This window comes from Mercenaria mercenaria, chromosome 19, assembly GCF_021730395.1.
Source record: "Mercenaria mercenaria strain notata chromosome 19, MADL_Memer_1, whole genome shotgun sequence".
NCBI classification, from domain to species: Eukaryota; Metazoa; Mollusca; class Bivalvia; order Venerida; family Veneridae; genus Mercenaria; species Mercenaria mercenaria.
Window position 1 is genome coordinate 34,920,350 of NC_069379.1, and position 12,455 is coordinate 34,932,804.

Genomic DNA, 12,455 nt, shown 5'->3' on the forward strand with positions numbered 1-12,455 from the left:
CGCATACTCCTAAGTATTTTGAATTTAAATATAATCATTCAGATCTATATGTATAATAAGGTATCACGATCTGTAAAGGAAGGTTTACCATAATTACATGTTAAACATAATAGTTTTATTCTAATAACTTACACAGATATACATGTTTACAAATATATAACTATGATCAGGAACACATGCAGGATTCACAAGTACCACACTTGTTCGAAACGAAATAACAAGAATGACATGTGAACATGCATATAATAGCAAAATATCTCACTGTTGTCTTTCTTATGTAATACAAGACAGACACGCAGAGATATACCTATTATAACTAAAGCGTTATGTACGTATTACCAGAACAGAAGAACATGAACTTTATTACTTATTAATCTGTGTTTTTTCTTAGCTTATATACAGCTTTTAAAATTTTTCCAAACTTAACAATCGTTCTCTGATTTTTTGTTTTCATAAGTGTTGGCCAATTCATACAATATTTTGGTAAAAACATTTTTCTTAGCTCTCTATATTTAGGACAACACATAATAAAATGGTACTCAGTTTCAACTAAATTCAATTTGGTACAATTTTGGCATGTTCTATTATTTCTTTCTACACCATTATATCTCCCTGTTTCTATAGTTAACGATGAGATGATAAACGAAAACATGTGATTAATCTTCTTTGGTGATCATTTTCGCAAAAAGTCAAATAATTTTCTAAACCAAATGATGTTTTACTTTTTCTATAATACTCTAGTTTTGTACAGCTATCTATGGAGGCACGCCATTCGATCTTGAGTTTGATATTTCATACGCGAATTAATAATGTGGTTTGAAGTGTGACCATTGTCATCTGAAATTTACTCAATGCAAATTTTGTTGGGCGTTTTTAAAATTTAAAGATTATTATTTGTTGCAGTCATTTTCAAATTCAAGAACAAAGTTTTGTTTCATAAGTTCTTGATTAAAAGTCTATCAGTTAAAAACCAGTTTCTGTTCTTCTCAAAAGTAGAGATATCTCAAAACCTTTTATTGGAAAACTTCAGCCTTTAGTTTTTGCGACCAGTGCAGACCAAGATCAGCCTGCACATCTATGCAGGCTGATCATGGTCTGCACTGTTCGCCATTCAGTCAGTAAAGTTTTCGGTGAACACCTTTCCAAATAATAAATCGAGCTGCCTAAATTGAATGATGGACTAGTCCATTTTAGAAAGTTAGCGGGCTAAAAGTTAAAGTGACAACATAAAACACCATCCGGTTATTTCGGTATTGTATGGTCACCAAAATCATACTGGACCGGCTACAGCTCAAAGATTTCTCATTCGACGTCATCACATGGACATTGTAGAACTACGTACGTTGGCGTATTGCAGCGTTATATATCAACTTAACATTTCATTTTTTGATAACCTGATAATTTTTTTTTTGGTTGGATTTAGCGTCGCACCGACACATGATAGGTCATATGGCGACTTTCCAGCTTTATTGGTGGAGGAAGACCCCAGGTGCCCCTCCGTGCATTATTTCATCACGAGCGGGCATCTGGGTAGAACCACCGACCTTCTGTGTGCCATCTGGATGTTCTCCTCACATGAAGAATTCAACGCCCCGAGTGAGGCATGAACCAACAATGAGGGGCAAGTGATTTGAAGTCAGCGACCTTGATCACTCGGCCATGGAGGCCGTATGCACCAATAACAGATTAAGACATATCTGCTGCAGATGCCAATAAGAAACTCTCCTGCATTAATCTGGAATCTTGTTCTTGCTCTACTGATTATTCTTTTATGATGACATTTCCAAAGCGTTGTTTTCGGCTGATTACTTTTGTAGAATAAAATTAAACCATAAATATAAAAGGGATCATCTCTGATGTCTAAAATATCTTGCGCAAATGTTTATTAATGTAATATAAGGGAAACAACGTGATTCAACTCATGACATGTTAGTAAGTAAACGTCAAAACTAAGCATGACGTATTTTTCACGAAACCTTCAAAGGAGAAAACAAAATTTTGTAGGAAATCAATGTTCTTAAAATGTTCTCTAAGATTGCTCTTTTAATAAAATTAACTTTATTATTCTGATCAAATTTATAAGAAAAGCATTTGGAAATATAGAACGTAGCCCAGAGAAATAAGGACATAAGTGTTTTATTAGCCCTGTTCGTGTGGACAATAACATTTAACAACACATAAACCGCCTCCCTCCTGTTACAGACTGCATTATCAGCGGAACAAATTTGCTGGTTTTGATTTCCTTTCGTGTGGAATGTCTTTGTTTTTCGTCCCGCAATTCGCCTATTCTGGCACTCAAAACTTATGTTCTTCGTGATCTAACAAAATGACAAATGCATTAGTGTACTAATGCCTTGGATTGGCCCTAATGATTCATTTTACATTTTACAACCTGGTACTTTGTCACATATATAGGAGAATTTTTCTCTGCTCGGAATAGTTTTATTTACACTGTCTTGTCTAGTGCAAATGTGCGGCTGGCATGACCCAAAACTCATCAAAACCTCATATTTTGGTGGTAAGTTTTCCTTAATATGTGTTACTAAATGTATTTTCAACTTTTAGTTTTTTACCTGCTCAATACCTTTAAATGGGACATGTTACATGAATTGCTACAAGGCTGTTAGAAAACAAGGTCATCTATCCAGCAACATCTTTATTTAAAAGACGTCATATCTAAACGACGAGTTAATTGCATGCAGTCGCAAATCCTCCGTTGTTGCTCACAATTGTAACAGAACAGTTTTCTTTAATTAATTGTTGAATGATTACCTTCTGCGTGAACTCAGAGGTTACATTTAACGGCCACGCGCCACACTTTAGCGTGCAAAACCACAGGTATTTTATAAAGAATTCTATATAAAATAGACTCTAGGTATTAACATGTTGCAGTCATTTTCCAAGGTCATCAACATTCTTTGCTAAATTTCATGACTTTTATTAAAGTAAAGATATAAACGTTAAAATCAGTATTACTTTCTGTTATTCTCAAAAGAATGCGTTTTTCAAAATATTTTATTAAAATATTTTCAAGCAACAATTACAAACACTATCCCATTAACCCGTTGTGGTTGGGTCACCGAAATCATATTAATATGCAGGCTCTAGGGTTCCCAGTTTGACATCAACACATGAACGTTTCAAATTTTACTGATGTTGGCGTTTTATAGACCTAGCTGATAAATTCAAACCGGCATGTTCAAATAACGGAAGAAGCAACATGTGCTGCAGAATATACACATAATTTTAGTAGGTCAACACCACGTATTAAGAAGGAGAAAAAATATTTGTAGAAAACTAATACCCTTTAAATGTTGTATGCGACTGCCTTTTAAATAGAATTAACTTTATTATCCTGATCAACTTTATAAGAAGAGCATTTTTGAAGTATTGAAAGTAACCATGTAAAATAACTTCAGACGTGTTTTATTAGATCTGCCCGTGTCTTTTAGCGCCTTTAAACTTATACTGTACTTTCAGCAAAACAAATTTGCTAGTTTTGAATTCTTTTCGGATATCATTTATTCGATGGAAATAAGTTTTTACTCATTTTGTAGTTTTCTAGAATATCATTTTACTAAGCGAGTTTGTCGTTGGAAAAGTATACCACTCGTGTATCTGGTCTGGGACAAGGCCGGGGTGAAATACAATTTATATTAAACGTTTGAAAGCGTTTTGTCTGGAACAGACTATAAACATGATAAAAAGTGCTTATTGTTAAAAGTTGTTGTGAATATTATTTTTCATGCATTTGATATCCAGTTTATACTCTACCATAATACCATTCCATTTACTCTAGGGATATTACACACTTGAGCACACATACAAACTTCACACGTGCTCTAATCCCAGTCTTATACTATATTTTTATATCTTATCATATATACATTTATAACAAACGGGACATGCCATTACTAAGTCGTGCCCTTAAAAGTTACGCTCTTGGTGATCTGACATAATATCAAGGTCGTTGGTGTACTGATACCTCGGATTGACCCTATATATCTCTTGTTCTTCATACAGTCTGGTAATAAAATTGTTTAACTAAACCTACTTTGATTGTATAATTACATTTCACTTCGGTAGTCTTAGTATAGTCTGGTATTTTGTCAATGTTGGATTTTATCTCGGCGGGAATTATTCTATTTACACTGTCTTGACTAAACAGATAAAACATTGAAAATGTGATGCTGACACGCCCCAAATGCGTCAAAACCCTTCTTTCCTTAACATACGTTACTAAGTTTCTATTTTCTACCTTCAGCTTTTTATCCGTTTTGTTTTCTATGTTATGTTTATTGTCATGTTTGTTGACGTGTTTCTTTCCCTCACCGTCCTTTTTAAAGCCCCCTACATTTTATGCCTCCCTTTTCCACCTATCCTTTTCATCTATTTGCCTTATTTTTCATTTTACACATCCCAATGTTAAAAGAGCCCCGCCCGCTTAGCTCAATAGCGAAAGTGTTGGTCTACGGATCGCGGGGTCGCGAGTTTGATCCCCGGGCTGGGCGTATGTTCTCCGTGACGATTTGATAAAAGACATTGTGTCTGAAATCATTCGTCCTCCACCTCTATGAATTTATGAAAAACGGCAATTTAACTATCTTCTTAGAGAAAAATATGGTATTTAAACATTTGACCTGTTAAATGATTCCAAATAATGTCTTAAAATTCCAAATAATGTCTTAAAATCAGCTTGGAATGTGGGGATCTGTTTACTCATTAGCAAATATCTAAAAATCTTGTACATAGACATGAACATTATATTTCACCATATCATTGATAGATGTTTATTTACGAATGTGAGAAGTTTCATTTAAATCAACATTGTAGATAAATTAGTATTCGCGAAAATGTAAACAAAATTATGATTTTTACATAGATTTCCATTATGAAAAGTATCGTGGGTCCAAAAAATTAAGCACACAACCCTATCGTTTTTATTTTTTATTTTTACTTATAAGTTTTATATAGTCAGGGTTTAATCAAATTCTACAGTTGATAATTATTTATCTGACCGTATAAAACTACCTTAAACAAAGCCCCAGTTAAACAAATTTATTGCTGACTACTTTAGCTTCTGTCTAAATAATACCTTGCGGGCAGGTTCCTTCAGTTCTTAATGCAAAACAGTGTGACATTCCATCTATGGAGCTATTTACAGGCATAAGCTTCATTAATGTCCATTGACACTGGATAATAGCCAAATTGTAAATGTGTACGTGTTAAATGAAATGACAATGAACTCAACATTCACGAGACAGTCAACATAATTAGCTAATAGATGATATTATTAGTTCAAATATAAGACAGAAATATTTTTACCGAGAACATACAAGATGCTAGGTCTGCAGACATGCAGTGAAAAGATAAAATCTGTAGATCTATCGATCTACAATGTAAATGATATGTGGAAATTGTTTTTCCATGATTTCAAACGGTCATTTGGTCGTCTTTTGAAATATGTCTGCAACATTTACACAAGGTGGTGAACCTGTCCTATTTTTAAAACGAGAGGCACTGCCGAGCATTTAATCAATTTTATGTAACCGGAATTGACACAAATTTGAAATTCCTTTTTTCACATGTTAGCTATTTCTATTGACAACAAGAGCTGTCTGAGGACAGCGCGCTCGACTATTCGAAGAATTGATTGAAGAATGGGGTCAAAATGTTTCCACAGATATTCAGACAAAAGAAATAAATAGATTAGACAAACAAGGTTCCTGTATTTCTTTGATTTCGATAAGTCTTGCGCTAAATGGCAATGTATGAACCAATTTCAAAGTCCAAAAAGGGCCATAATTCAGTAAAAATAGTTATGTACTCTTGCCTACAGATGGAAATCATAATGATAAACAAGTGTTCAAAGTTTAAAAGCCATATGTTAAATAGTTTTGACAAAACGTGGACTTGTATGAAAACAGAACCAAGTCCAGAAAGGGCCATAATTCAGCCAAAATAGATAACAGAGTTATGTACTCTTTCCTACAGATAGAGACTATTATACTAAACAAGTGTTGAAAGTTTCAAAGCCATATGTCAAACACTTTACAAAAAATATGAACTACGGAAAACTTAACCAGGATTTCTAAGTCAAAAGGGGCCATAATTCAGCCACAATCCTTGATGGAGTTATGTACTCTTGCCTATAACTGGATATGGTGATGGTAAACAGGTATTGAACGTTTCAAAGCTTTATCTCAAAAGACTTTGTCAAAATATGAACTGGTACGAAATATTAATCCAGATTTCTAAGTCAAAAAGGGCCATAATTCAGCCAAAATCTTTGATGGAGTTATGTGCTCTTGCCTATAACTGGAGATGGTGATGCTAAACAAGTGTTGAAAGTTTCAAAGCTTTATCTCAAAAGACTTTGTCAAAATATGAACTGGTACGAAATATTAACCCAGATTTCTAAGTCAAAAAGGGCCATAATTCAGCCAAAATCCTTGATGGAGTTATGTGCTCTTGCCTATAACTGGACATGGTGATGCTAAACAAGTGTTGAAAGTTTCAAAGCTTTATCTCAAAAGACTTTGTCAAAATATGAACTGGTACGAAAAACTTAACCAAGATTTCTAAGTCGAAAGGGGCCATAATTCAGCCAAAATCCTTGATGGAGTTATGTACTCTTGCCTATAACTGGCCATGGTGATGGTAAACAAGTGTTGAAAGTTTCAAAGCTTTATCTTAAAAGACTTTGTCAAAATATGAACTGTACGAAAAACTTAACCATGATTTCTAAGTCAAAAGGGGCCATAATTCAGCCAAAATCCTTGATGGAGTTATGTACTCTTGCCTATAACTGGCCATGGTGATGGTAAATAAGTGTTGAAAGTTTCAAAGCTTTATCTCAAAAGACTTTGTCAAAATGTAGACTGGTACGAAAAACTTAACCAAGGTGTGACGCCGCCGCCGACGCCGTGGTAATTAGGATAGCTCTACTTATTACCCGAATAGTCGAGCTAAAAATAAATTGTCATTTACTGAGGTAAAAGTCAATTCTACCAAAGTCTTCCAATCTTGAAACGACATGAACTGTTACACAATCGTTATATTAAAAACACGAAATTGCGTAGCTCCCACGCCAAACATTACTAATTTATTACATTCAAGTATAATATTGATAATTGAGCCGCACCATGAGAAATTCAACATAGTGCATTTGCGACCAACATGGATCCAGACCAACCTGCACATCCGCACAGTCTGGTCAGGATATATGTTATTCGCTTTCAAAGTCTATTTCAATTACAGAAACCGTTAGCGGATAACATGGATCCTTACCAGACTGCGTGGATGTGCAGGCTGGTCTGGATCTATGCTGATCGCAACTGCACTATGTTGGTTTTCTAATGACGCAGCTCGAATGTATTAAGAGCAAGTGGGTATACGTTTTCTAAACGAGCTGTAAATTAAAATGACTTTAAACGGAGATTTACATATACAGATTTATCTACGTTGCCAAAATAACAAAAACATAAAATTCCTAGAACCAAACGGAGCTTTTAAAGTCAAAGCCTGTACATAGTTACTATTTGTGGTCATTTGAGAATTTAGAGTTCGCTTAAGCCGGTGCTTCGGAGCGTCACGGATGTTGCACTTTTCATAACCCCATACGAATAGACTCGATCATACCGAGTTTTCTGTTATTTTTTTACATCTTCCAAAATATATTTTTATCTTATTGTAATTCTCCTGTTTACTGTACGCGCAGACTGGTCAGGATTCATGCTGTTCGCAAATGGTTTCTCTAATTGCAATACGCTTTAAAAGCGAACAGTATGAATCTTAACCAGTCAGCGCGGAAGCGCTGGTTGGTCTGGATCCATGCTGGTCGCAAACGCACTATTTTTGGTTTTCCCGTGGCACGGCTCATTAATCTTTAAGAATTGAGCAACCTAGAAGCAATGTCACTTTAAAGTCACTTAATTTCCAACTCAAAGTTTACTCATTTTACTTTTAATCATATCTATTTACACTTTGCAATAGTATTTGTCTTTGGGGAGCTACGAAATATCATATATATTTATAACATTTGGAAATGGAAGTGCAGCAAAACGTTTTGGCGTAAAACATGTTTGTTTCCGGCATCCCGGCCTATCCTAAATTTTTGGTCCGACTCTAAATGTTTTTAAAGACTTGGAGAATAAGATTTTCAACTTTCCAACAAAAAGTTGCAAAACTCCACTTTTTATAAATGCTTTAAACATGGCCTATCCATCTGAATTGTTTAATATATATTTTTGACACAATGCAACGAAGCAGTTTGAAATATATTTTCAGTTATAGGGTCCTAATATAAAAATATTTACCACCATGATTACATGTAATTAGTATTTTATATATAAAATTATTGCAACAATAATTTAAATAAAATGACATGAGATAAACTATTCAGGCGTAAAAAAATGTTTGTTTCCGGTATCCCAACCTACCCTAAATTTTTGGCCCGACCCTAAATGTTTTTATGGCCTTGAAGAATATTTTGTTTATTGTTTTTAACAAAAAGATGCAAAACTGCACTTTTTTATGCTTAAAACATGGCCAGAGATGTTAGAAATTAACTTACTGATGCTCTAAAGGCATAACCTCCTTATTTGTAATTATTTTTTGACAAAAAAATAATTTTCGAAAAGTCTCCCTTAATAATTCCAAAAAAAAAAATTCCGACCTACCTACCCTAATTCTTTTGAGCATGTTACCGGAAACAAAGAAATTGTTTTAGGCCTAAAGAAAAAGACAAGAAATATATTATGACAGTTTCGCGCCTATAATTACAAGTATATTATTTGATACTTATCAACCTCCTCTCCTTACGACCGTACTGCATACTTAAGAACAGAACTAATCAATCCATACTTTTTACAAACAAGATGCATGTTTCAGAATGAAATAAGGTAATTCATTCCTCGAACCATCATGTATCAAGCAAATTAATACATTCATTGCATTGTCGCGTCATACGTGTAACAATTAAACTAGTTAATCCTTTTATTTTATACCATGCTTTATTTTATGAAAAATGGACTCGAACTAGTTAATACCTTCTTCGTACCGCAAGGCTGCAAGTTTAAGAATGGAACTGGAAAAATGACCGAAGTCTGGTACAAGTTCCATTTGACCATTTTCATTAGTAACGATTTTGGCTCGTGTAAACTGTCTAAATATTTTCAACATCAAAGGTGACATTATTGTTAAGTCAATAACCTCTTTGCATATCAGAATAATGGGTTTATTAAGTTCGTAGGCTTCACGAACTTCCATCTGACACCAGTAGCTTTCACAGAAACTGTTTGAAACCACAAAAACTGCAACACAGCTCTTTGATACACATCTTAATATTTCGTCAACGATTGGAAATCCTGGATTAATATGTTTATCACCAAAACATACTAGTTCTTGTTCTATTCCCGTCAACGCTTTCAACGATTCTCTTAGGTTTTCATAAGTTAGCTCGATCTCATGTCTTTCGTCTTCACTGCAAAACGATAAAAAGCATAAAAACTTCTGTTCCAGTAATCCGTTTTTAAAATCTTCTAGAAAATTTGCCCCTTTTCGCATTGTTTCTTGTTTTCGTTTCCTGTATACGATGGACGTAATAGCAAGAGAGATGATACAGAAAAATGCTATACCCGTTGAAACTGAAACTGCCACTACTCTTGAACGTATGCACAGAAACCTTGTTTCGTCAACTGCTTTATCATCAACTACAATATCGTTGCCATCTAAGGTACATGTATACTTTCGTATTTTGTTTGTTTCGAAGTACGAAGATAACCATGAAATAAACGGTTCCGACTGGCAATTGCAGAGCAATGGATTATGAGAAAAACTGATTTCGACAGGTTTTGGCATATTTTCTGTTAGCAAAACGAGATTGCGCAAGTCGGAACCATCAATATAGTGTATCTTATTGTTTTCCATGTTGAGAAAACGTAAGTTAATTAAATGTCGTATTTCAAAACTTATTGAAGCTAACTTATTATGGGATAAATCTATTTCTGTCAAGTTGATATTATTAGAAAATATTGTAGAAGGTAACCAGCTTAACTGATTATGTGAAAGATCCAGGTGTAATAAACGTTTGAATGTAAAGAACAGATACCGAAATTCTACAAAGGAGGCCATCAGATACAGTTTATTGTGAGCAAGGTGGAATCTTTTTAACGACAAGATTGATCCAAAGGCAAAAGGGGATAAGTATTCCAGATCGTTTAAAGATAAATCAAGTTCATGTAGGTGGATTTTGCTTGGCCACAGTAAAGTTGAATTGAAAATATGAAGTTTATTAGATCTTAATTGCAATGATTCTAAATTATAATTACACGCCGATAAGTTGAAAAAAGAATTTGTTATCTCCATGCTTCTAGAAAGAATTCCATTTAGTTTCAAATTTTCAACTTTGTAAAACAGTCTTTGTACAAGAGAATCGGTAGTTTCGTTACATTTTAGATTAACTGTTTTGTTAGATAGGAAACTATAATCTAGATTTAAGAATCTAGGTTGAATAAGGGATGCATCCAAACTTTTCACATGGTACAGCATACCTTCCAATAGTACCTTTAGCTCTGAATAACCACTGCTGACAACCAGCGTGGTATTCGAAATATCAAAATCACGTAAATAATATGAAAGATTTTCTATCTGGAATGGACCCTTGAATAGTAAGTTACATCCACTTAAACTTAACTTCCGTACTTCCAGTTTACTAATCAGTTTAATTAACGCATTATCTATAACTAAATTATGAATAGTAACACTAGAAGTGGCAAACTGGTCAAGAATTAATGCGTCTAAGCGGTTATGTGTCTCAAGCATTGTCAAAAGTTCTCTCGCACTGAGATAATTACATGACGATAGATTTAATGTCCGTAGTTTTGTCAATCCATACAGAATATTACTCTGATTCCGTTCTTTAAACGTTAAAACAGGGGAATGTATTCCGAGTGTCTTTAGAGTTGTGAGAGGATAAAAGTTGTAGTCTTCAAGACGTAAATTTACATGATGATTTACTGTTATATCCAAAAGATCTACTGACATCCATGTAATATCCGTAAATGTTTCATTCTTTATCATGGCATGCAAAAAGTCTTTAACAATCACTCTCGACATATTATCAGGAAGAACATAAGGTAGACTGTGTTCACATATAACAGATAATTCTTCAGTATAGCAATCGTCCATTCCACTGATCTTTGTTCCTTCGTGTGAATCAGTCATAAAGACTGACACAGTCAGGAACAGGAAGTAAATCTGTAGCAGAAGCATGGCCACTGAAATATATGGAGGTAAAACGGTAAAGATATGACAGTGAGTTTTGATATTTGAGCGGGAATGCCAAGGCCACGATTTTAGCGCATGCTTGTATTTTTAGTGAAAGAAATGATGACAGCGCTTGTTAAGGCTTATATTGAAAAAAATATAGCATGCGTACTTTTGTGGCCCTGTAGGCTTTACTAAATATCCCACTAGCATTTTAAAATTTAAATTATCTTTCATAAACATAGTCTTGAAGCTACATTTGAAAGTAATTCCATTTACAGTGTTAAATAACTTTGAGTGAAAAAATCATTGAAGACTACTAACACGATCTTGTTATTTGTGTTGCAGTGAAAACAGTACCCAACTTTATGGCATTGCCACACAAAGGCCACTTCACACGCATGTGACATGTTACTCCACATTATAGTTTCACTGTGCTGACCAGTTCTAAAACTATGCTTTTCAATGTCTGAGCGAGAAAGCTACTACTGCCATTTTTCACGTAATTAGGTACGAACCAGCTAGAGAGCGAACACGGGAAGGCACCCGTGTCCGAAGCGTGAGCTCTACCACTTGGCTATCAAGGCAGTGCTCATATCATACTGTATGAATAAACAACGAATATAGATAACAGAATGTCCGATGCGAGGTAAGCCTTACAGTTTATATATTAAGTATGTGAAATATCCCTGAAATTTACAATCAAATTGAGAACAAACCTCTATAACTTAATCCTTTATTTCGAATATCACTTCTTTAACTGCGTTACAGAATAAGATTTTGGATGGTTGTGACTCGCTAAAACTAGTCCAAAACTACAGCCATCAGAAAATAGTAGTAGATAATATACGCATGGGTATATGTTGGCTACCTGTATAACATTTTGATACTGTATTATATCCGAACAATGTTTTAAAGGGATTTCCCCATCTTTTTTGTTATGACAAACAAAGTAATATGAATAGACGCAAAAACAATACCCATTAAAATTAGGAGGAAGTTTAGATTTAAAGGAGTGCGTTATACAATAAAGGGGGGTCATAAAATCAGTGTAGTGTATTATACTGTACAGGGAAGTTTTAAGTTTTAAATATATCTTAATATTACATGTATATCAAATATTGACAAAGCTTTAAGAAAAGATTTTATGCACTATAAAAATTATATCAGAAATAAATATTTTAGTA

At 34.2% G+C, this 12,455-nt stretch overlaps 1 protein-coding gene across 1 annotated transcript; it reads right to left on the bottom strand.

The window, feature by feature from the left end:
- Positions 1-4,934: 4,934 nt before the first annotated feature.
- Positions 4,935-12,197, bottom strand: LOC128551106 (toll-like receptor 4). The gene is made up of 2 exons (XM_053531498.1): positions 11,988-12,197; positions 4,935-11,279 (listed from the first exon to the last, which is right to left on the bottom strand). Exon 2 carries the CDS (start codon positions 11,272-11,274, stop codon positions 9,040-9,042), a length of 2,235 nt encoding a protein of 744 aa, XP_053387473.1. The 5' UTR covers positions 11,275-11,279; positions 11,988-12,197; the 3' UTR covers positions 4,935-9,039.
- Between the last annotated feature and the right edge of the window lie 258 nt (positions 12,198-12,455).

Excerpts from the sequence above, each read along its gene's own strand:
- LOC128551106 (XM_053531498.1), bottom strand. The coding sequence starts at position 11,274 with ATGCTTCTGCTACAGATTTACTTCCTGTTCCTGACTGTGTCAGTCTTT.